This window comes from Typopeltis vanoorti, chromosome 15 (assembly GCF_054136105.1).
Source record: "Typopeltis vanoorti isolate ZY-2024b chromosome 15, IOZ_Tvanoo_1.0, whole genome shotgun sequence".
Lineage (NCBI taxonomy): Eukaryota > Metazoa > Arthropoda > Arachnida > Uropygi > Thelyphonidae > Typopeltis > Typopeltis vanoorti.
In genome coordinates this window covers 5,761,321-5,786,477 of record NC_143563.1, presented here as the reverse complement: position 1 = coordinate 5,786,477, position 25,157 = coordinate 5,761,321, and the positions used below count along the sequence as shown (strand labels likewise).

Below are 25,157 nucleotides of genomic sequence, written 5' to 3'. Positions count from 1 at the left end.
TGAAATTAAGACAATTCAAGATATGTATGGAAGAGTGAAAATGATGAAAACGAATGTTATCGGTTTGAAAGAAGTAACAAAACACCTGTGAGTGGCATTATATGGGGGATTCGATTATTAGAAGTGTGGTGAATGAGAAGATGCACAAGGTTTGTTTTCCTTTTCCGGGAGGTGAATAGAGTAAATGGGGAGTTCGATATGAGGAGTAAGAAAGCAAAAGAGTTAGTAGTGATAATAGGGACAAATGATTTGACTGGGAACAAGAGATACACAAGACTGGATATCAGGAGGTTGTTGAGCAGGATAAAAGATAACAGTGTGATAGAAAAGGCAGTCAAAATGTTGCCCAGGTATGACAGTGATTAAATGAGGTGGAGAGCGAAGATTGTGATATGTTAACGGAAATGTGCAAGGAGAAAGGAGTTTCATTTGTTAATGTGTAGAATGAGTTTGAATGATGAATTAGACTGTATAAGAATAATGGACTGCATGTGAATGGTTTTGGTGTGAGTCATTTGGAGAGACTGCTGCTGGAAATAGAGAAATGAGTGCAGAGAATGAATCTAATCTGAATTCAATCTAACAGATAAGCTTGGGTGTTGATGGTTATTCATGACTTATTTTTCATGGTATTAACAACACCACACACAGTTTTATCACAAAGATGTTTTATTAACGCTTATATTTCACTGATTTTCAACTCAGCATCATCAGAGCACAACACACTAGTATTATTACTATTACTATTATTACGAGCAACTCCAGGGAGTCATTAGACTCATCGAGGGAGGCCCAAAATCATATTCATCACAACTATTCGACATTCATACAGTATCTATCATACCTCGCCTTAAACTCATTCACTGTCACAGCATCCACCACAGACTCAGGGAGCGCATTCCACTCATTCACTACTCTAAAAGTAAAGAACCCAGCTCTAACACCTTTACTAACCACACTTTTGCCCAGTTTCCATGGATGTCCCCTAGTCCTCCCACAACCAGCCCTGTTCTCAAAAATATCTTCTGAATTAATTTTATAGAAACCCTTCAGTAATTTGAATGTCTCAATCATATCTCCCCTACTCCGCCTATCAACCAATTTCTGCAACCCACAAATCCTCAACCTGTTCTCATACGGTTCATTCCACAGACCTGCTATCATCTTGGTCACTCGCCTCTGGATCCTCTCCACCTCCTCCCCATCAAGAAAAAACCTAGGTGACCAAATCTGAGCACAGTAGTCGAGATGGGGTCTTATCAAGGCTCGATACAGAGGAACAATAACCTGCTTGTCTCTGCTTGTCAAAGTATTCTTCAGCAACCAAGTGATTTGATGAGCTGATTTGGCCACTTTTGCAATGTATCCCCTAAATTTCAATTCCTTATCCATCAACACTCCCAAATCTCGTGCCTCATCAATTTCCTGGAGCACGGTTCCACCAATGCAGTAAACTGCCGCCAATCTTTTCACCCCAAAATGCATAACCTTACATTTCGCCACATTAAATTGACATCCATTCTCCTTAGCCCAGACCTCCAATCTATCCAAATCATCCTGCAAAATTTTGACATCATCTGCATTCACTATTGCCCTACCCAACTTCGCATCATCCGCAAACAAATGAACTGTTCCTCTCAGATCCTTTCCTATATCATTTATGAACAAATTAAACAGCAGTGGTCCAAGAACAGATCCTTGTGGCACACCACTAGTCACAGGCCGTCTTGTGGACTCTACTCCTGAGTAAACCACTCTCTGATATCTCTCCGTCAACCACCCTCCTATCCATCTCACCAACCCTATGTCCATTCCCATATGCTGCAATTTACTGATTAGAATTCCATGTGGTATCCTGTCAAAGGCCTTAGCAAGGTCCAGTAGAATCACTGTAAACCCATTACCCTTATCCAGTTCGGCCGTCACTGTGTTATAATACGTGAGCAAGTTACTGAGGCATGACCTACCCTTCACAAAACCATGCTGTCCCTGATACAGTATCCCATTTTCTTCTATCCAATCTTGTATTTTCCTCTTGACTATTTTCTCTAAGACCTTGATAATGATTCCTGTTATGCTGATTGGCCAGTAATTTTCAACAGCGGCCTTGGAACCACCTTTGTGCAGTGGAACTATTTTCCACTCTTTCCACCCCTTTGGGACTGACCCAGTCCTGAGGCTCAAATTAAACAAAATGGTCAAGGGCACTGACAATTCTTTGGCCGCTTCACGTATGACACGAGCTGGTATATCATCCAATCCCACAGATGTATTGACATTGAGGTTCTGTAATAGACTAGTTACCTCTACTTCATTCATCACAATTCCAGTATAAGCTGTTGGTTCTTCCATTCCTGCAAAGTCACCACCTGGAAGATATACTCTTGCAAAGTGCTCGCTCAGTAATTCCACAATATCGACTGATTCGGTTACCTCCCTACCCTCAGCATTTTGTAAGATCATTCCACCATAAGCATTTTTCCTTTTACTTGCAACATATTGAAAAAACTGCTTGGGATTCTCTTTAGCCTGCGTGGCCAATTTCCTTTCGTAATCTGCTTTTGCTTTTCTTACCACCCTTGTTACCATCCTGGCCTGAGCGTTATACTGTTCCTGCACCTGATGGTCACCCTTCTCCTTAAATTCCCTCCACAATTGTTTCTTTTTTTGCAGCTCAAGCTTAATAGTGTTATTCATCCATTTAACCCCTACTTGATTTATTATTCGGACTCTTGGTATACAGTCAACCATTGCCTCCTGCATACAGTTCTTAACCACTTCCCATGCACTATCAACATCCAGCCCTTGCAGTTTTACAAGCCATGGCATTGAGCCAAGCACACACCTAAGCTTGTCATACTTACCAGCCCAGTAATTCTACATGTACCTTGTCTTAATTGTAAATTCCACTCCTTTAGCCACCTCCCAAGTCATGACCTTATGGTCACTCTCACCAATTGGTGGCAACATGGTCATGTTCATTACAGCCACATTCTCAGTTGCAATTACTAGGTCCAGCACTCTCTTCCCCCTGGTATTTTCCAATACATGTTGCCGTAGATAGTTGTCCCTTAATAACCGCATACAATCCAATTCCTTTCTCCCATGTGCCCTCTCCTCTTTCCAGTCAATGTTACCATAATTGAAATCACCCATAATAATTACCCTCCTTCCACTCATTTCTTCTATTTGCTTATGCATACTATCCCCACCATCCACTCCATCACCCGGTCTATAGCAGCACCCTATTGTATATTTTGTTCTGCTAGATTCTATCTCATACCAAACAGCCTCAAATGTGCTTTTTTCCCCATCCTGCAGTTCCACTTCTATACTCCTTGGCTGAAGCTCATCAGCTATCATTAATAACACTCCTCCCCCCTTTTTATTCACCCTGTCACTCCTGAACACGCTATACCCGTCGCATTCAATCCCACTAGCTTTATCATCTTCTGTCAGCCATGTTTCCCTAATACCGACAACCTGTGGCCTGTGCGACAGTGAATGAGTGAAACAATCTAATTGCAAAAGACAAAAGATGTAAAGTCCTATTTTTGAAAATAGGACTTTATATCTCTAACGAAAAAAAAAAAAGCAGCTATCCAGGAGTTTTTCTTAGTATAACTGTCTCCCAAATCCTGTTTTATCCTGAAATATGGACTTTCCTACTGCACATCTCCGAATTTGCAGCAAAAAAAGAATTCAGAAAAGTAAAAAGCAAACACCTAAAGAAATATGAACTCCTACAACAGCGCCAACATACGAAGTCCCGACCACAACTTCGACGAGATCACGTGGTCGTAAACTGATCGTCGGAAACACTCACTGAAGAAGCCAAGAACTCTCTCAGTGTAGGACATAGCTTTGCCGTCACGCCCAAACAAATTCCTAAACTAGAAATTATGATGAAAGTAGAACGGGGTATCCACGATCTTCTGCCAGCAATGGCCAATAACATGCGACTAGATATAGCAAGTATTCTAAACAAGGCTAAGACTCCAAAAAGCAATATGCTACGTAAGCAAATAACTGCCCTAAAAAAGTTATATAATAATAAAAATATTATTATTACAAAAGCCAATAAAGGAAATGCAACAGCTATCATGAATAAAGAAGAGTATAACAGAAGAATGCAAGATTTCATATGTGACAGTTCCACATATCAAATTATACATCGAGACCCTATGATGTCACAAAAGAAAAAAGTCCGAAAATTACTGAAAAAAGTGATATCATGGCCCAAAGAAATCATCAGGAAAATAAAACCAATTCATGTTAAACCATCCCGTATTTATGGATTACCAAAAATCCACAAAACTAACATCCCCCTACGCCCTATAGTTGATAGCATAGATAGTCCCACACATAAACTGGCCCGGCATTTAGCCAAGTCGCTTGCCCCCCTTACTTTTGCAACTCCTCTACTTTTGTAAAAAATTCAATCCATTTCAAAACACTGGTTAAAAATCTAATCCTAAAAGATTCAGACATAATGGTTAGTTTCGATGTCACCTCCTTATTTACCAATCTACCACTTATAGACACTCTTGATTTAATCAAGTCTAAATTTCCCCCAGATATTTTTGAATTATTTCAATTTACCATGAATGCAGGTTATTTTACATGGGGAGGAAAATTCTACAAACAGATTAATGGTACTGCTATGGGTTCTCCCCTCTCTCCCCCGTTAGCAAATATTTACATGGAACACTTTGAAAACAAAGTACTTACCACAGCTACATATAAGCCATAAGTGTGGTTACGCTATGTAGATGATGTGTTTGCCATCTGGCCACACAGACAAGACACTTTGGATGCTTTTGTCACCTACCTAAACAGCCAACACCTCAAAATTCACTTCACAGTAGAAAAAGAATCAAATAACTGTTTACCATTTCTTGACACATTAGTCACCTGCCTTTCAGATGGATCACTATCTTTTTCTATTTACAGAAAGCCTACACACACAGGAAGATACCTACATAAACAATCACATCATCATCCAGTCCAACATTTTAAAAACACTTACACACAGAGCCAGAGCCATTTGTTCTAACGATACAGCTCCGACCACTGAACTCCAATACCTGTGCCATACGTTCTTAGTCAACGGCTACAATCCCTACAAAATAGATAAAATACTACATATGCCCATTACTCTGCCCTCCTCTAAATACACAAGAATACAACATGACCATTTCTATTCCCTATATCAAAGGTACATTGGAAAAGATAGCCAAAGTATTGTTGAAACATGGCCTTCACACCACTTTCAAACCTCATGTCAAGCTGGCAACTCTGATCCGCTCACCTAAGGATAAACTTCACCCTTTAGCACACCCAGGAGTGTATGAAGTTCCTTGTGACTGTGACTTGGCCTATTATAGTCAAACAGAAACAGTGAACATCCACCTGGAAGAACATGAAAGATACATTCACTACTATTACTATGGCAAGTCGGGACTGGCAGACCAACCACGCTTTGGACACTCCTTCACACAGGATTAGATGGAGGAAAACGAATGTGCTATTTAGGAGTCATTATAGATCTGAAAGATTATTTTTTGAGTCAGCAATGGCTCTGAAGAATTCTTCCAACCTTAACAAATATGGTTGCATTAATTTGCCAAAAATTTGGGAGACAGTTATCCTAAGAAAAACTTCTGGATAGCTGCTTTTTTTTTTTTTTCTGTTAGAGGTTGCCAAAAATAGGACTTCAGATCTTTTGTCTTTTGCAATTAGATTATTTCACTCACTCACTGTCACGTATACTAGTGTGTTGTGATCTGATGATGCCGAGTTGAAAATCAGCTAAATATAAGCATTAATAAAACATCTTTGTGATAAAAATGTGTGTGGTGTTGTTAATACTATGAAAAATAATTCATGACTGATCTGAATTATGGGAATAGAATGTGAGGAGTATAGTGGATAGAGAAAATACAACAAGGGTAGAGTTACTGCTAATGATAATAGATGAACTGCAGCCAAAAACAAAAAAAGATCAGAAAGACAAGTGTGTGGGTGGCAGTTCAATTGAAGCAATCTGTCTGAGAAAGAAGCCAGTAGGGCAAAATATACAGTTGCCTACTGCTATAGACCAGAAAGTTGTAAGGAATGATATGGAAGACATGCCTCAATAAATTAACACAGTGAGTGCAGATTGAGTAATTATTATGGGGGAAGACTTCAACTAATGAAGACCGATTGGAAGGAGGAAATATCATATAGCATGAACGAAATATAATTTATTTAACCTACTAAGCTCATTGGATCTGGTCATACAATCAGAAGATCTGTCCATAACAAAGCTGGCTGCTTTACTTCTGAATAGGGAGAATGATCATTTGGTCTTGACTTGGGAGGCTGTGAAACATGGAATTTTCAGTTAAGAAGGGAATGTATGTGGAACTACAACACAAGAGATTATAACAATCTTAGAAGGCAGCTTGAAGAATGCAATGACATAAGAATTTGCAAGAGAAGGATGTTAGCAGTGCATGAAAGATAGTCAAAGGGTATTAAAGAAAACAATATCAGATTGTATACCCGAGCTCAGTAGGATATGTCAGGTAGGAATTACATGGATGAGTTGTATCATTAAGCATTAGATGCAAAAATGTTGTGTAAAGTATACATGAAGAAAGGTGATCAACAGTGCATTAGCATTACAAGACTCAGGAAAGAAAGATGACTAACATGGTAACAAAGGCAAAATCTGATCTCCACTTGGGCCTGGCTCCCACTGAAGAGACCTCAATAAAGGTCGAAACTAGTCTGGGTAGTGGCCCTTCCCTTAATGAATAACATTAGACATATCCACAAGGAGATGTGTTTTGCATTATAGGAGATACTGAGATAGGAGAGTTGGTAGCTTGCTCCACCTTTGCAAGGAGTTGTCCTGGTGTTGTACCACCTTACCCCAGTCCTGAAGATACTTTCAGGTGTAAACTTTGTTTGCTCACACTTGGATAAAGGATTAAACTAAATTTATTATATTTCATTTTTGAAAAATATATACCATTATACCTTCTCTTTATGTATATTACCACAAAGCTGTATTTGATTCCTGGAAAGTACAAGAGAAAAAAAAAATGAAATAAAGCAAAGTATCAATCCATACCTCCTCAGGTACTTCAACATCTTCAAATGTAACTTCCCGAGTGTCAGATGTTCGTTGTCCCATATTCCATTCCTGCAATAGTAATATAATAGTTATTCCTGTAATAGAATTGATTTATCTCTTTATTAGTAACAAGTTTTTTACTTTTCTTTAGCAATGAACTGATAAAGAAAAGTAGATAGCTTTTATAAACCAGCAAAGGGTAGTTAATCTTTAAAAATATACATACATTTTTAAATATTATATAATTAAAATATATATAAAAAAGATAAATATAGCAGGGTTTAAGACTACAATAATTATAGGGGGTAAAAAAAGAAAAGAAAAGAAAGAAACCATGAGAACAGAACTCTGATATATAGTTTAGTCAGTAAAAAAAGAGCAGAGGCAGACATGATTTGATTTGATTTCTTAAATCTATTTCAAAGCAAGGGACTGAATCCTCTACAATTTTTCCATTCCCAAGAAACCAATTCAACCAAATTTTGGCTCAGTAGTCAAGATGTGATCATATCAAAGACTAAAGAGGAATAATTCAGGACTTCAGGACTGAGTGGATCAAAATATGATATTTTAAAAGGGACAGCATAGTCATAGACAGTTGAATTCGACAGAATTCAACACAGAACTCTGCGATGTTGACTAGAGGATAGCTGATGGACAGATATTGAAGTTTGGTTTATGCAGGAGTTTATGTAAGTACTGCACCTTGTGGCATACCACAGGGTGCAGTACTTGGTTTTCTGTTGTTTAATTTGTACATCAATGATATAGGAAATGATTTAATCGGAAATATTCCATTGTCTGATGATGATGATGCAATCCTGGGCAGAGTAATGGTAAATGAAGGTGATGTAGATACTGCAGGATGACTTAAATAGACTAGCAGTATGAACAAAAGTAAATAGCTGCCTTGATTGCAATAATTGCATTGATGGAACTAAGCTGCAAGAAAACGATAAAAACCAGGGAATTCAGGAAGATGGTGAACAGTAAGTGGAAGCAAGCCCTGCTTTCACTTACTGTTCAGAAATGGAAGCAAGCCCTGCTTGTTAGGGGATAGAGAAGTTATTGTTCCCTTTTTAAGGTTTTAATAAGGCCACATATGAACTATTGTGCACAGATCTGGGATACCTGGATTCCATAGGGATGGAAGAAGTGGTAGAGAGAATCAGAGGTGAGTGACAAAGATTGTGGTATGTCTATGGAATGCTCCCTTAATTGAAAGAATTATAAAAATGACAAAAACTGTTTGCCTAAGTATCATAGGCATTGTCAGTACAAGAACACAGAATGGCAATTAAATAATAACTAACAATTCTAAAAAGTATCAACTGAATAGTCAAAGTAAGATAATTTAAGATATTAGAAGTTTTTTTTTCCCCACTTGGTTAGACTATAATAAATTTAGTTTAATCCTTTATCCAAGTGTAAGCAAACAAAGCTTGCACCTGAAGTATCTTCAGGACTGAGGCAACTCATGGTAAAGTAAAGGTAAAGGTGGACCAAGATCTCATCACTCCTTGTCTTAGTATCCCACACATCTCCTTGCAGATATGTATAATGCTATGCATTAAGGGAAGGGCCACTACCCAGACCAGTTTCGACCTTTACTGAGGTCTCGTCACTGGGAGCCAGACCCAGAGGTGGTGATACCAAGGTGGAAGCAATGGAGAAGTCATCTTTACCTTATGCATTGCCAAAAGTTATCTTACCTTATTATTAAATTACTCTGGATTAAGAGAAAGATGTTGGAAGTTTTTTTTTTTTTTTCCTTATGCTTGGTAAGACTATAATAAGTTTATGATTATTTGGATTTAAACAGTATTGATTTGAACACATATTGATAAGAAAATAACTATTTATTAACTTAAAAGCTAATATTTCACTGGTATTATATCCAGCATCTTCAGAGCACACAAACAAAGTTTGTTACAAATGCGAGACAAACACAATTCAGTGTAACAGTGGGGCTAGTATAAGTAATTGAAGTGTGCAACACAAGACTAAAGTCCAAATACGGCGCCATCTAAATTTAAAAAAAAAAAAAACAGTAGTCCAAAGTTTTGAAAAAACTGTAGTTTTCCTTGAAACTTTTGAAAAATAGTAGTGAAAAATTAGAAAAAAATAAAATAAAAATAAATAAATATTAATTTGGTCTAAGGATGACTGTCTCCCAAATCTTTGATAGATTTATACAGCCATACTTGTTAAGGTTTGGTTTTAAGGGTTCTGTTGATTCCAGGAACAACCTCTCTGGCTTGTAGAAGCTTCTGTGCAGTACTTTTGTTTTTTTCCAATGGTTCCTGTGTGCTGGGGTATCCAAAGCATGGTCTGCCAGACCCAACTTGCCATAACGAAAGTGCCGGATATATTTTTTGTGTTCACTGAGGCGGATGTCCACAGTTCTTCCTGTCTGTCCATAGTAGGCTCGATGACAAGAACAGGGCATTTCATAGGCTACTGGATGTGTAAAGGAGTGAATCTGTCCTTAGGTGAACGGATGAGAGTTGCCAATTTCACATAAGGTTTAAATACAGTGTGCAGAATGTGTTTGTTAAGCACCCTAGATATCTTTTCAGATGTGCTTCAGATCTGTTTCAGATGTACAGGATGGTGAAAGTTTTGTTGTAGTCTTCTGTGGTAGATAGTGGGGGGGGATTTCTGGGTAGCATTTAGTATTTTATCTATCTTATGGGGATTATAGCCATTGGTTCGGAAGGTGTGGTGCAGGTGAGAAAGTTCAGCAGTGAGAGCAATGTCAGTGGAACAGATTGCTCTAGCTCTATGGGTTAGTGTTTTTAAGATACCATATTGTTGAGAAGGGTGATGGTGTGATTGTTTATGTAAATATCTCCCTGTATGTGTGGATTTTCTATAAACCGAAAATGATAAGGAACCTTCTGGAAGACGTGTGTACAGGAAGGGCAGACAGCCATTGGCTTCTAATTCCATTGTAAAGTGGATTTTAGGGTGCTGGCTATTTAGATGCACTAAAAATGTATTCATTGTGTCTGGGCCATGTGGCCAAATAGCAAACACATCATCAACATAGTGTAGCCAGAGACTAGGTTAGAGAGCAGCTGTGTTGATAGTTAGCTTTTCCACTAGTCCAAAGTTTTGAAAAAATATATCTGGCACTTTCATTATGGCAAGTCAGGTCTGGCAGACCATGCTTTGGATACCCCAGCACACAGGATCCATTGGAAGAAAAAAAAAAAAAAAAAAGTACTGCACAGAAGCTTCTACAAGTCAGAGAGGTTGTTCCTGGAATCAAAGAAGCCTTAAAAGCATAATCCAAACTTTAACAAGTATGGCTGTATAAATCTATCAAAGATTTGGGAGACAGTCATCCCTAGATCAAATTAATATTTATTTATTTTAATTTTTTTTTTTTCTAACTTTGGACTACTATTTTTCAAAAGTTTCAAGGACTACTATAGTTTTTTCAAAACTTTGGACTAGTGTTTTTTTTTTTTTTTTAAAACTTAGATGGCACCTTATAAGGACTTTAGTCTTGTGTTGCATGCTGCAATTACTTATACTAGCCCACTGTTACACTGAATTATGTTTGTCTCTCATTTGTGACAAACTTTGTTTGTGTGCTCTGAAGATGCTGGGGAAATTGTGAATTATTAGCTTTTAAGTTAATAAATAGTTATTTTAGGTGGACCAAGCTATCGTCACTCCTTGTCTTAGTATCTCCCATAATGCAAAGCACATCTCCTTGCAGGCATGTATAATACTATGCATTAAGAAATGGGCCACTACCCAGACTGGGTAGTGGCCTATTAAAAACCCAGGTCCTGGGGTGTAATGAATGGCAATGCTGTAGAACATGAAGTTAACTGAGGCACGGCTGTTGTTGTTACCTCTCAGATGACATATGAGGAAATGAGTGGCTATGCTCGGTGGTGGGGTAAGCCTGTTACTGAGGGGAACAACACTGAGTTTTTGGAGTTTGACCTGTATTTGAACATTCAATAAAGGGCGAAACCGGTCTGGGTAATGGCCCATTCCTTAATGCATAGCATTATACATGCCTGCAAGGAGATGTGCTTTGCATTATGGGAGATACTAAGAAAAGGAGTGATGAGAGCTTGGTCCACCTTTACCATGAGTGGACTCAGTCCTGAAGCGCCTTCAGGTGAAAACTTTGTTTGCTTACACTTGGATAAAGGATTAAACTAAATTTATTACAATTTAAGATAAATGTTGCATTTTTGAGAAATAAATATCTTAAGCAGCATACAACTAAACAAACTAGAGGATTTAATGTTTTGGATTTGGTAATAACTTCACAAGATGTAATTGTCAATGATGTGTTGACACTGCTGCTAGTTGGTGAGAGTGATCATGAGACACTCATTTGGGAAGTGGAGAAACAAGAAAAGTTTACAGCCCAAAATGGGTATATTATTATTATTATTATTCAGGCCTCCAAGGAGTCAAAAGACTCATCGAGGGGAGGTCCCCCCTGAGAAACACAAAGTCTATCATACCACTCTTTAAACTCACTGACCATTCTGGCTCCCACCACTCCATCAGGCAATGCATTCCACGGCTCAACCACCCTCCACACAAAGAAACCACTCCTTACCCTCTTGCTCACAGTTTCCTTTCGTAACTTCCAGGGATGGCCTCTTGTCATCACTCCTTCGCGCTGTTCAAAAAAGCGAAAGAACTCCCCAGTGTCAACCCTGTAACCAACTCTCAACAGTTTAAAAGTCTCAATCATATCACCTCTCCTTCTTCTATCCACCAAACTCTGCAGTCCACATTCTCTCAGCCGATCCTCATAACTATTCTTGTACAGTCCTGAAACCATCTTTGTCATCCGTCTTTGTATCCTTTCCACAGTTAATTTATCCCCTTCAAATCCTGGGGACCAAATCTGAGAACAATAATCCAAGTGTGGTCTGATCAGAGACTTATACAATGGAACTATAACCCTCTTATCTCTGCAGGTCAGTGTCCTTCTCATAATAGCAGCAATCCTCTGTGTTACCTTCACCACCTTTGCAATATGTCCCCTAAACTTCAGGTTTCTATCATTCATCAACCCCAGATCTCTTGTCTCCCCAACTTCCTCCAGTATAACTCCTCCCATAGAGTATGCAGCATCCCATCGATGTTTCCCAAACCTCAAAACCTTACATTTTGCTGCATTAAACTGACATCCCCATTCATTTGCCCATCTATCTAGCTTATTCAAATCTTCTTGCAGGGCTACCACATCTGCACTATTACTAATAATCCTTCACAGCTTCGCATCATCTGCAAACAACTGAATATCCCCTTGCAATCCACTGGCAATGTCATTGACATAAAGGTTAAACAATATAGGTCCTAGTACTGAGCCCTGTGGGACCCCACTTGTAACCTTCTGTCTCCTTGAAACTGCTCCATCAGGATTGGCTCTCTGATAACTATCAGACAGCCAATCCTGAATCCAGTTGACCAATCTGACATCCAGATCCATGTGTTGCAACTTAAATATCAGCTTATCATGTGGCACCCTGTCAAATGCCTTTGCTAAGTCTAAGAAAATTGCGGTATATGCCTTTTCCTCATCTAATGTTCTTGTAACTTTATTATAAAAGGCTAGCATATTGCTAAAACAAGAGCACCCTTTCACAAATCCATGTTGACTCTCACAGATAACATTACCCTCATCTGCCCAGTGTTGTATACGGTCCCTCACTACTTTCTCCAAGATCTTAACAACTACTGATGACACACAGACTGGTCTATAATTAGACACTTCCAGTCTGTTACCACCCTTATGCAATGGCACTATCTTACCTTCCTTCCGTTCCCTGGGCACCTTTGTCGAAGCCAGACTTTCATTGAAAAGCCAGGTTAAAGGCACTGTCAGTTCCCTAGCACATTCTCTCAAAACTCGTGGTGAAATACCATCCAGTCCCAAAGCTTTATTAACACTCAGAGTTCTCAGTATCTGAAACACACTCTCCTTATGTACCTCTAAACCTTGAACCTGCCCTATTCCTCTAGCATTAAAACTGACTCCTCCAGGATGAAATACTCCAATAAAGTGGTCATTGAACAATTCCACTTTGTCCTCTGCATCAGTCACTCTATTCCCATTTTTATCCCACAATATCATTCTTCCACAGTCATTTATCCTCCTACTGGCCACATAGCTAAAAAATTCCCTAGGATTTTCTTTGGATCTTAGGGCCAATCTCCTCTCATATTCCAGTTTCGCTTTCCTTACCACACTAGTCACTCTTCTGGCCTGTGTCTTATATTCTTCACACATCCTCTCTTCACCTGTCTCCTTATATCTCTTCCATAGCCTCTTTTTCACATGCAATTCCTGTTTAATATTGTTTGTCATCCACTTTACTGCAAATTGTGTACTCTTCTTCACTCGTTTCATACAACTTACCATTGCTGCTAACAAATATTCTTTCACAATTTCCCACGCACTAATGATATCCCGGCCTTCCAATTCCTGCCTCCATGAAACTTCCCGAAGTTGACGTCTAAGACTATTATAATCACCTGCCTTATAATTCCACATAAGCTCCCGTCTCTTTGATACTCCTGCATGTATATTCATTTTCCAAGTCAACACCATATGGTCACTCTCTCCAACTGGTGGGAGAGACATCAACTCAGTTATTATCAACTCTTCTGATGCTATAACCAAATCCAAAACTTTTGAACCTCTTGTTCCCTCTGTTACATGTTGCCTAAGACATTTGTCCATCAAGAATTCTAGAAATTCCATTCCCCTATTGCTACATGCATCTTCCTCTCTCCAATTTATACTACTGCAGTTAAAATCTCCCATAACAATCATTCTTCTTGCACTTGCCAAACTTAGCTGTCTGAACATCTCCTGGTCCCCATCCTCTGTGCTCCTGGGTCTGTAGCAACACCCCACTAAATATCCTGTCTTGCCTACCTCTACCTCACACCATACGCTCTCAAAATCATTTGTCTCACTTCCTTCCAAATTCTCCACTCTTAGAGGACATAGGTCATTACTTATCATAAGCAGCACCCCACCACCACGCTTTCCCCTCCTATCCTGACGAAAAATGCTATACCCAGCGACTTCTATTCCTGTTGTTATATCCCCTTCTGTCAACCACGTCTCAGTGATCGCAATAATTTTTGGCCAGGCTGATGCTATCTGCGCCACCAATTCCTCTCCCTTATTCCGGATACTCCTGGCATTAGTATATAGCATATAAATGCCATTGTTTCTATTCCCAGCATTATTCCTTCTAGACTCCACTGGGCTCAGTGTTACCTAACATTGTCTCCCTTCTCCCAAGTATCCATTCTCACAAGAGGCCACCCCTGCTATCGTCCTCCCTGGGACACACTGACTCGTTCAGAACAGCAATCTCTCCAGATGCCTACGTCCTTTCTCATTCAAATGTAAACAGTCTCTCGCATACAATTCCTCTCTTTCCTCAAACGCACTCCAAGCATCCACATATACCAGTCCTCTCTTGTCACACATTCTCGCTATTATGCCATTCAATATCACCGCTCTTCTGCTCAGCTCATCATTATCATACCTAGGCAACACGCACACTATTTTTCCTCTCTCTGTCTTCTTCCGTACAGTCTCAAGCAAAAATCTCATATCTCTCGCTGCCCGACTTACATTTCCACTCAAGTCATTCGTTCCTACCATCACAATCATCTCATCCACCCTTTCACCTCTCTTAATTGCCATAGCCACCCTTTCTATTGTTCCTGCTGGCAAACACTCCTCACGCATCCTATCTTGAACACCACGGATCATTGAGTCGCCATACATTATACCTCTTACCATTCCCTCGCTCCTATTGTTTCCATTCTCTCCTCTTCTTTCATTCCCATACCTCTCTCTTCTACTGTTTCCATTCTCTCCTCTTCTAGCAATCCCATACATCTCTCTCATTCCCTCTCTCCTACTGTTTCCATTTTCTCCACTTCTAGCACTTCCATATCCCTCTCTCATTCTGTCTCTCCTACTACTGTTTCCATCCTCTCGTCTTCTAGCATTCCCATACCTCTCTCTCATTCCATCTCTCCTACCGTTTCCATTCTCTCCTCTTCTAGCACTTCCATCTCTCCTACTGTTTCCATCCTCTCGTCTGCTAGCATTCCCATACCTCTCTCTCATTCCCTCTCTTCTACTGTTTCCATTCTCCCCTCTTCTAGCACCCCCATACCTCTCACTCATACTCCCTAAATTCTCTCTCTCTCCTACTCTGATTTGCCTTGCATTTATCTCTTCCATCTCCTAATCTTATCTTTCATACTTCTGCTCTCATTCACGAGACATTCCACCTTCTCTTTCAACTCATCTATCTCCCTCTGCAGGTCAGTCACTCTTAATCTAAATTCACTCTCCCAAACAAAACCATCTCCTAAACTTTCACAGTCACTCACACCTTCCATACTATCAACTATTATTTTCTCATTCTCTCCTATCACACTACTTGTCTTCCTACATTCCTTCCCCGTTCCTGGAGCAACAAAGTCGGATATCGATATATCTAATGTACTTATTTCCTCCAACTGCCTACATGTTGCGCACATACGCTCTCCACTCTCTTTAACAAGCCACATATGTAATTCCCGAGATGCATACATGCCGCAAGTACTGCATGCCACAAAGTCCCTTATGATATTGCTAATAATTGAGTTCTTAAATGGCGGAGGACTTGGCGTCACGCCACTTGCGACTGCTGCTGAATCCACCATCATTCCTTACTGCCGAGTAGCGTAATCTTTAATAATTATTCGATTAATAAATAAGAGGGAAAAAAAAAAAAAGTACAAACATCAGAACATTTAAGTACTAAATATAATTAAATAAAATGAAATATAACTAAATACAGTAACTTAGCTTCGTTTTGTCTTCCACCATTACGCGTTCGATTCCGACTGTACCAAAATATATTATATCGCGACAGCAACTAACTTCCAAAAAACAACCAGTGAAGTACACTCGTATTCAGAGAAACAATTTAGCACTCAAAAACGTAGAAAAACGGGGAAAAAAATTGACTATTCACCGATTAAAAATCACTTTCATCTGCACAGCTCAAATTCACCGCCATATGTGAAAGTATAGAGTGGGTGATTATACAAAACTCTTACTCAGTTAGCATCAGCATGTTCAGTTGATGAGCTGAGCAGAAAAGATGTTGACAGTGCACAGAAATTCACAAGGCAGTATCTTAGAGAAGAAATGTATAACTGGATTAAGGATTAAGCAAGTAAATAGAGTAATAATGAAATGGATGTACAGTGAAATCAAGCATGCTGTGTTCAAAAAGAAAATGCTGTGGAGGAGGTACAAGACAATTGGTGGTGACTGAATCCATGAAGAGTATAAAGTGTAGGTTAGAAAGATGATGAGCATGGTAAAAAAAGAAAAAGTGGAGCATGAGAGGAGATTGTCTGGTCAAGGAAATTTTTCTACATATAGCAAGCAAGAGAAAGAATAAGTGTGTTAGGTTGGCTCTGGTGGATAGCTATGGCAGCAGAACAACATCTGCAAAGGACATAGTAGAATTATTGAATGGGCACATCATCAGTGTATATCATACTAGTGTAAATGTTGCAGTGCAATATATAGAAGGGAGGCAAGTATTTACAGAACTGAAAGTAAAAGAATCAGAGAAAAGTAAAAGAACCTTATTAATATCTAATCCAATCAGGTTGATTGTATTAGATATTAATAAGGCTGTGGGAATGGATGGCATATCCCCACATTCTTAATGAATGTGCACAACAGTTGGCTATGCCCTTGACTTGGTTATTTAATGAAAGTCTTGCAATGGGTTGTCTTCCTAAGGAGTGGAAAGAAAGCAAAATAGTATCACTTCATAAGCATAGTTCTAGGACACAAGTTTCCAATTATAGAGTGCAGAAAGATTTATAAATCTTTCTGCACTCTAAATCTCATCAGCTTCAAATCTTGAAGCTGATGAGATTCAAGATTTGGGAGTGACGGTTGACAGCAGACTGAAGTTTAGAGGGCATATTACTAGTGTTGCAAAGGCTGCACATCGTAGTGCTGCTATGATAAAAAGTACTCTAACATGTAGGGATAAGGAAGTGGTTGTGTCACTATATAAAGCACTGGTCAGACCATACTTCGACTACTGTGTTCAAATTTGGTCACCTGGTTTTCAATGTGATATGGAAACATTGGAGAGGGTCCAGAGATGAGTGCCTAAGACAATATCAGGACATTGTAATGCTGGCTATGGAGAGAGGTTGAAGAAATGTGAATTGCAGAGTTTGGTGGATAGGAGGAAGAGAGGTGATATGATAGAGATATTTAAGTTAGTGAGAGGATTTTATCAGATTATTCAGGAGGATATTATAAAAAGAATAGAAGGCAAGAAGGGAAGAACCAGAGGCTATCCCTGGAAGTTATGAAAGAATGTGGTAAAGAGGGGTGTTAGGAGTAGATTTTTTACTTGGAGAATTGTCAGTGAATGGAATGCATGACCAGAATGTGTTGTTAATGCAAGGAGTGTTAAGGATTTTAAGATTTCCATATGATAAATATATTGTCAGGAAAATGAACCTCCCACGATGAGTTCTGTTGACTTCATGCAGTGTGCAATAATAATAATAAGAAGAAAAGATAACTAAAAAAAGTTAATAATTTCCAAACTTATTAAAAAAATGATAATGTAATTATAGTGTAAAATGGATGAATGAGGGGCTTAAGCATGAAATCTGGAAGAAGAAAGTACTTTTGAGGCAGTATGATATGAATAATGATAATAATCAGCTACAAGAAGAATATAAAGAACAAGTCAGGAGAGTGACTCAATTAGTAAGGAAAACAAAAGTGCAGAGTGAGAAGAAATTATTAGATATGCAGCAGATAGAGGGAAGAATGATCATGGTAAGATAATGTTAATGGATGAAAATGGTAGAATGGTAACTGGTGCAGAAGACATTGTGAGGTATTCAGTGATCAATTTATAAGGATCTTTCATCTTGATTAGGGTGGAATCATGAGGAACATAAGTGTAGAGGGCATAGGAGAGAATGACTTAATTGTGAGTGAACAAGAGGTATTTGAGGAAATAAATAACCTTGATGTCAATAACATGTTGGAGGCTTAATGGATTTTTTACAACACTCAAAAAGAATTAAAATAGAATTTAATACTTCCTATATTTCGTCCTAGTCACTAGGACATCTACGGGGATTACAAAAACAATTAATGTAACATGCACACAAATATCATACAATACTAAGCTCAACCACGTGGGTGACACTAAAGCCCTATCTAGGTGGAGCGCCCTGTGAGGGCGGCAGTAGGTGGCCTGGAATGTAAGGTGGGATCTCTGGTGATGAGTGTTTCCCAAATCTTCGGAAGCTTAATGCAACCGTATTTATTAAGATTTGGTTGGTTTCTGAGAACTGCTGCTGCTTCTAAGAAAAGTCTCTCTTTCTTGAATTTGCTGTGGTGGAGCATGGTGGTTTTCTTCCATGATACCCTGTGGGTGGTGTCCAAAACATGGTCAGCCAAGCCTGAATGACCATAGTTTTGTTTACAGATGTAAGACTTGTGTTCTGCCAGGCAGATGGATGCTGATCTGCCTGTCTGTCCAAAGTACACCAGCTTACAGGAACAGGGTACTTTGTAAACTCCAGGCAGAGAGAGAGGAGGGAGCTGATCTTTCGTAGAATAGATAAGGGTAGCAAGTTTGTGTTGGGGCTTATATGCTGTGTGTAGGTTGTACTTTTTTAGTATCTTGGCTGTTTTTTCGGATGTGCCACAGATGTAGGGTATGGTGATGCCATTTTTAAAATCTTGTTGATGAGAAGGACGGGGAATGGGGGAGGAACTGATTATTTTTTTGATACTGTGATCGCTGTAGCCATTGGAGAGGAAAGTGTTGTGTATGTGGTTAAGCTCAGTAGTGAGAGCGGTTCCACTGGAACAAAGATTGTGGGCTCTCTTGGTAAGAGTTTTAATAATGCCATATTGTTGAGAGGGGTGGTGGTGGTGGTAGAGTCTGTGAATGTATCTGCCTGTGTGTGTGGGTTTTCTGTATACAGTGAAGGCAAGTGTATCATTAGGTAGGCATGTGACTAAGGTGTCTAGGAAGGGTAAACAATTGTTCTTTTCCTTTTCCATAGTAAACTGGATTCTTGGATGTAGGCTATTGAGATGACTGAGGAAGGAGTCTAATGTGTCTGGACCATGAGGCCAAATAGAGAACACATTATCTACATATCTTAGCCAGATAGAAGGTTTGAGTGGGGCTGGGTCTATGGCTCGTTTTTCAAAATCTTCCATATAGAAATTGGCAGGGGGGTGAGAGGGGGGAACCCATGGTGGTTCCCTCTATCTGCTTGTAGATTTTGTTCTTCCAAGAGAAATACCCAGAGTTAATGACAAAGGAAAAGAGATCTAAGATGTCAGAGGGAAAAACGTTTTCTAAGAGAGATAAGGTGTCAATTAAGGGAATATTGGTAAACAAAGAGGAGATATCAAAGCTTACCAATATGTCTGCATTATTCAAGGTTAAATTTTCTGTGAGGGTTTTAAAGTGGGTCGAGTTTTTTATGCAGGAAGTGGACCTTCCGGTGAGGGGGAAGGGTCAGAGAGTTGGCCAGCTGTTTAGACAGTCTGTAGCAAGGTACATTGGTGGCATTTACTATAGGCCTGAGTGGGGAATTGGGTTTTGTGGATTTTTGGTAAACCGTATATTCGGGGGGGGGGGGGGGGGCGGAAAGGTTTAATTTTTTTGTGATGTCAGGGGACCAGGAAGATACTTTTTTAAGCAAGATTTTTAATTTCTTAACTTGTGTTTTTGTGGGGTCGTGTTCTAGTGGGATGTAGGTAGCGCGATCGTGGAGGATAATGTTCATTTTACAATTGTATTCACTGGTATTAAGAACAACTGTGGCATTACCCTTATCCGCTCTGGTGATGACGATACTTTTTTCTTTCCGTAGTTTCAGGAGAGCCGTGCGGTGGGCATATGATAAATTACTTTTCGGAGGCGAAGAATGAACGAGGATGTTGGCTACGTCAAGTCTGATGTTGTTGGCTATCTCCAACGGTAAGCGACCAATCCCCCGTTCGAAGTTAACCATTACATCAAGCACCGACACTTCCTTCAGCATTCATATCTATTTTAATTATTTTTGAGTGTTGTAAAAAATCCATTAAGCCTCCAACATGATGTCCTCACAGCACTTAAGCCTCTACACACGAATTGATGTCAATAAGGTGATACGATTTGATGACATATCACCATGTGTCTTAAGGGAATGTTCCAGGAAATTGGTAGTAGCATTTACATGCTTGTTTAATTGAGTCTTATAACAACATAGTTTCCAAAGGAGTGGAAGGAGGGTAAAATTTTTCCACTGCATAAAGGTGGTGATAAGGCTGTAGCTTCACATTATAGGCCAATCTGTATATATGGAGTTGTGGTGAAGTTACTAGAGTGATTGATAAAAAGTAGGATACAGAATTGGGTTGAAAACAGCATTTAAGCATTAAAACTTCTTTTAAGGTTACATGGTGATCAGCATTCGTATTTACAAATTTAGGGACACAAAACACATGTTGAATTACCACTTGGCCAAAAAATTAGCAGCCACACTCAAGGAATTGGTAGGTCATTCCCCTTCCTATATAAAAAATACATGACATTTCATAAACAAAATTAAAAACATTACACTCAATGACCAAGATTTATTAGTCAGCTTTAATATAACTGCCCTTTTCACCAATGTCCCGATCAATGATACTATAATGCTCCTACAGAACATATTTCCACACGACATCATGGCCCTCTTTACCCACGTACTCCACTCCGGATGTTTCATGTGGGAAAACAATTTTTACCTTCAAAGAGAAGGTATAGTCATGAGCTCACCACTTTCCCTCCCCAATAGCTAACTTTTATATGGAAGACTTTGAGCAACGAGCTCTAGAGTCAGTGTGTGCCTGAAGCTCAAAATTTGACTCAGATATGTTGATGATATTTTCGTCATTTGGCCCACGGCCGCAAGGCACTAAATGCATTCCTTAGCCACCTGAACAAACAACACAAACGTATCCAATTCATCACTGAAATGGAAAAAAAACAACTCTCTTCCTTTCCTAGACACACTCGTCACACGTCTTCCCTCAGGCTGTCTCTCCTTTTCAGTCCACCGCAAACTTACATACACAAGCCAGTACGTACACAAAAATTCTTACCACCACCCAACACAAAAACTAGGTGTCATAGGCACCCTTAAACACAGAGTTCAAATTATTTGTTCAAATGAGCAAGCTTTAAACCAGGAATATGAGATCATCAACCATACATTTATAAAAAATGGATATAGTAAAAAACTATTCGCAAGATCCTCCATTACACCATTAAAAACAAAAAAAGATACACCATTAAAGATACACCATTAAAAACAAAAAAAGATTCAAGAATGCCATTGCCATACATTATGTTAGAGGCATTTTGGAAAAAACAGACAGAACATTACAAAAATACAACATCAAAACCATCTTCAAACCCCCGACAAAATTAAGACACCTACTCAATTCTTCCAAAGTACCTCTTCCACACCTAGCCCAACCAGGGGTTTACAAAATACAATGCACATGTAACCTACCATACATAGGGGAAACAGAGTGAAGCATCCCAATTAGGAAATACAAACACAAACGACACATTAAATACCTCAATTTTGGAAAAACAGGCCTTTCAGACCACACACTCCGGACATACCACAGAATTGATACCAAGTCCCTACACCACACCAAAACCTGGTTCGAGAGGAAATTTAAAGAAGCATGTGAAATGCTCAAACACAATCCCTAACCTGAACAAAAATGACGATCTGACCATTCCAAGAATGTGGAGGACACATTTGCAACCATTATAGCAACCAGCACAAGCCAAAGAAACATCTCAATACAAGACTTGGTGAAATGCTTTTTTTTTTTTTTTTTAATATTCAATAGCAATCTTAACTGTACAAGTCCAGAATAAAGTCTTAGTATGGGAGGACTTTAGCTGGGCTTATTGTAGCTTTTTTGTTTGTTTTTTCTTTACCACTAGAGGGTCAGGCTAAGTAAAAGATCAATTAACAGCATAGATTCAATTTACCTTTGTAGAGTGCAAGAGCATGCAGCTTGTTTTCATATACACATGTATTTTTCTGATGATGACTACAATTGTTATTTTATTAATAATAAGTAAAATAATCATTTCAACATGTGTGGTTTGTGTCCCTAAATTCATAAATATAAAAGCAGTATTCTTTGTGGCTATCAGCATAAGTTTGTTAAGGGAAAATCATGTTTTACTAAGTTACTTATGTATTATATCAAGGTGACAAATACTTTGGACAGGGGAGATGCATATACAGTGGTGTACTTGATTTTGCAAAAGCTTTGATAGACTGCCACATGACAAGTTGTTAAATAAATTGTAACAGATGGGACTGCATAATGGACTTTTGAGTTGGATCAGTGTCTCACTGTCAGATAGGTATCACAAAGTTGTATATGTGGGTGCAGAATCCCAAAAGACAAAGGTTACCAGTGGTGTACCGCACAGGTAAGTTTTAGGTCGATTGTTGTTCTTTTGTATGTTAATGATATTGGGATGGGTTTAACTAGTGATATGCAGCTGTTTGCAGATAATGCAGAATTGGGGAGAACAATGCAGAGTCAAGTCGATGATATGGTGTAGAATGTTATGGAAGTAGAGGAGATGAGAGATGTAGGCATGATGGTGGACAAGGACTTGAAATTCAGGGGCCACATTGCACAAATTGCACAATGTGGCTCCTGAAAGTTGTGAAGACATCACTTTGTAAAAATGACAATGATGCAGATGATCCAGACATGTAACAATAAAGAGGTTATGACCCAATTGTATAAGGATATTGTATCAGGCCTCATATGGATTATTGTGCACAGATTTGGTCATAAGGTGTTCATGGAGAGGAGGATATGCTGGAAAGGATCCAGAGAAGATTCACAAAGGTGGTCACTGGCCTTCAGAATGTAGAGTACAAGGATATCGTGTGTTAAGGTTTAAGTGCTGTGAGGACATCATGTTGGAGGCTTAAAGGAATGTATACGGCAATCAGAAAGGATTAAAACAGACTTTAATACTGCCTGTATTTCGTATCAGTCACTGAGACATATTCAGAGAATACAAAAAACTAACGTACATATACACAAATACCACACAATACTAAGCTAACCACGTGGGTGACTCTAAAGTCCTATCTAGGTGGTGCGCCCTCTGTGGGTGATTGTAGGTAGCCTAGAATGTAAGGTGGGATCTCTGATAATTAATGTTTCCCAAATCTTTGGAAGTTTAATGCAACCATATTTATTTAGATTTGGTTGATTTCTGAGAGCTTACAGGAACAGGGTACTTTATAAACTCCAGGCACTGAGAGAGGGGGGGAGCTGATCTTTTGTAGAACAGATAAGGATAGCAAGTTTGCAATGGGGCTTAAATGCTGTGTGAAGGTTTTACATTTTTAAAATGTTGGTATTTTTTCTGATGTGCCACTGATATATAGGATATGGTAATGGCATTTCTGAATTCTTTCTGAAGAGATGGCCGGGGAATGGGGAGGAACTGATTATTTTTTTAATACTATGATAATCCCCCCCCCAAAAAAAAAAACCTATAGTAGATGCTAATAAAGCACCTTGCTAACAAACTGTCAAAACAGCTGGCTAACTCTCTGATGCTCCCTCACTGGACTTACCACATCCTATATAAAATACTCTATCCATTTTAAAACCTAATAGAAAATCTAACCTTAAATAACACAGACATATTGGTAAGCTTTGGCATCTCCTCACTGTTTACCAATATTCCCTTAATTGATACCTTAACACTCCTAGAAAATGTTTTTCCTTCTGACATCTCAGATCTCTTTTTCTTTGCCATCAATCCTGGTTATTTTTCTTGGAAAAACAAATTTACAAGCAGATAGAGGTAACTGCCATGGGTTACCCCCCTCCCCTCTCACCCCTTCTTGCCAAGTTTTATAAGGAAAATTTGGAAAAGTGAGCCATAGACCCAGCCCCTCTCAAACCTTCTATCTGGCTAAGATATCTAGATGATGTGTTTTCTATTTGGCCTCATGGCCCAGACACATTAGACTCCTTCCTCAGTCACCTCAACAGCCTACATCAAAGAATCCAGTTTATGAAGGAAAAGGAAAAGAACAATAGTTTACCCTTCCTAGACACCGTAGTTACATGCCTTCCTAATGGTATACTTTCCTTCACTGTATATAGAAAATCTACGCAAACAGGCAGATACTTTTACAAACTCTCCCAACACGACCCAGCTCAATATGGCATTATTAAAACTCTAACCAAGAGAGCAAACAATCTTTGTTCCAATGGAACCAACCTTTCAACTGAACTCAACCACATACACAACACCTTCCTCTCCAATGATCATAGTATTAAAAAAATAATCAGTCCCATTCCCTGGCCAACTCTTCAGAAAGAGTTCAGAAATGTCATCATCATACCCTACATCTGTGGCACATCAGAAAAAAATAGCCAAGATTTTAAAAAAAAGTACAACTTTCACTCAGCATTTAAGCCCCACTGCAAACTTGCTATCGTTATCCATTCTACAAAAGATCAACTCCCTCCCCTCTCTCTCAGTGCCTGAAGTTTATAAAGTACCATGTTCCTGTAAGCTGGCGTACTTTGGACAGACAGTTAGATCAGCAACCATCCACCTAGAAGAACACAAGTCATACATCTGCAACCACAACTATGGTCAGCCAGACCTGGCTGACCATGTCCTGGATACAACCCACAGGATCTCTAGAAAAAAACCACCATGCTCCACCACAGTAAATTCAAAAAAGAGAGACTATTTTTAGAATCTGCAGTAGCTCTCAGAAATCAACCAAATCTAAATAAATATGGTTGCATTAAACTTCAAAAGATTTGGGAAACGTTAATCATCAGAGATCCCAGCTTACATTCTTGGCCATCTACAATCGT

At 39.1% G+C, this 25,157-nt stretch overlaps 1 protein-coding gene across 1 annotated transcript in view; it reads right to left on the bottom strand.

Moving 5' to 3' along the window:
* Positions 1–25,157, bottom strand: part of LOC150098324 (medium-chain specific acyl-CoA dehydrogenase, mitochondrial-like) — a 254,840-nt gene that overhangs the window by 63,450 nt on the left and 166,233 nt on the right. Inside the window, exon 10 of the mRNA XM_090405151.1 lies at positions 7,124–7,195. Within this exon, the coding sequence (XP_090261277.1) occupies positions 7,124–7,195 (72 nt within the window). The remainder of the gene's footprint in view (positions 1–7,123; positions 7,196–25,157) is intronic.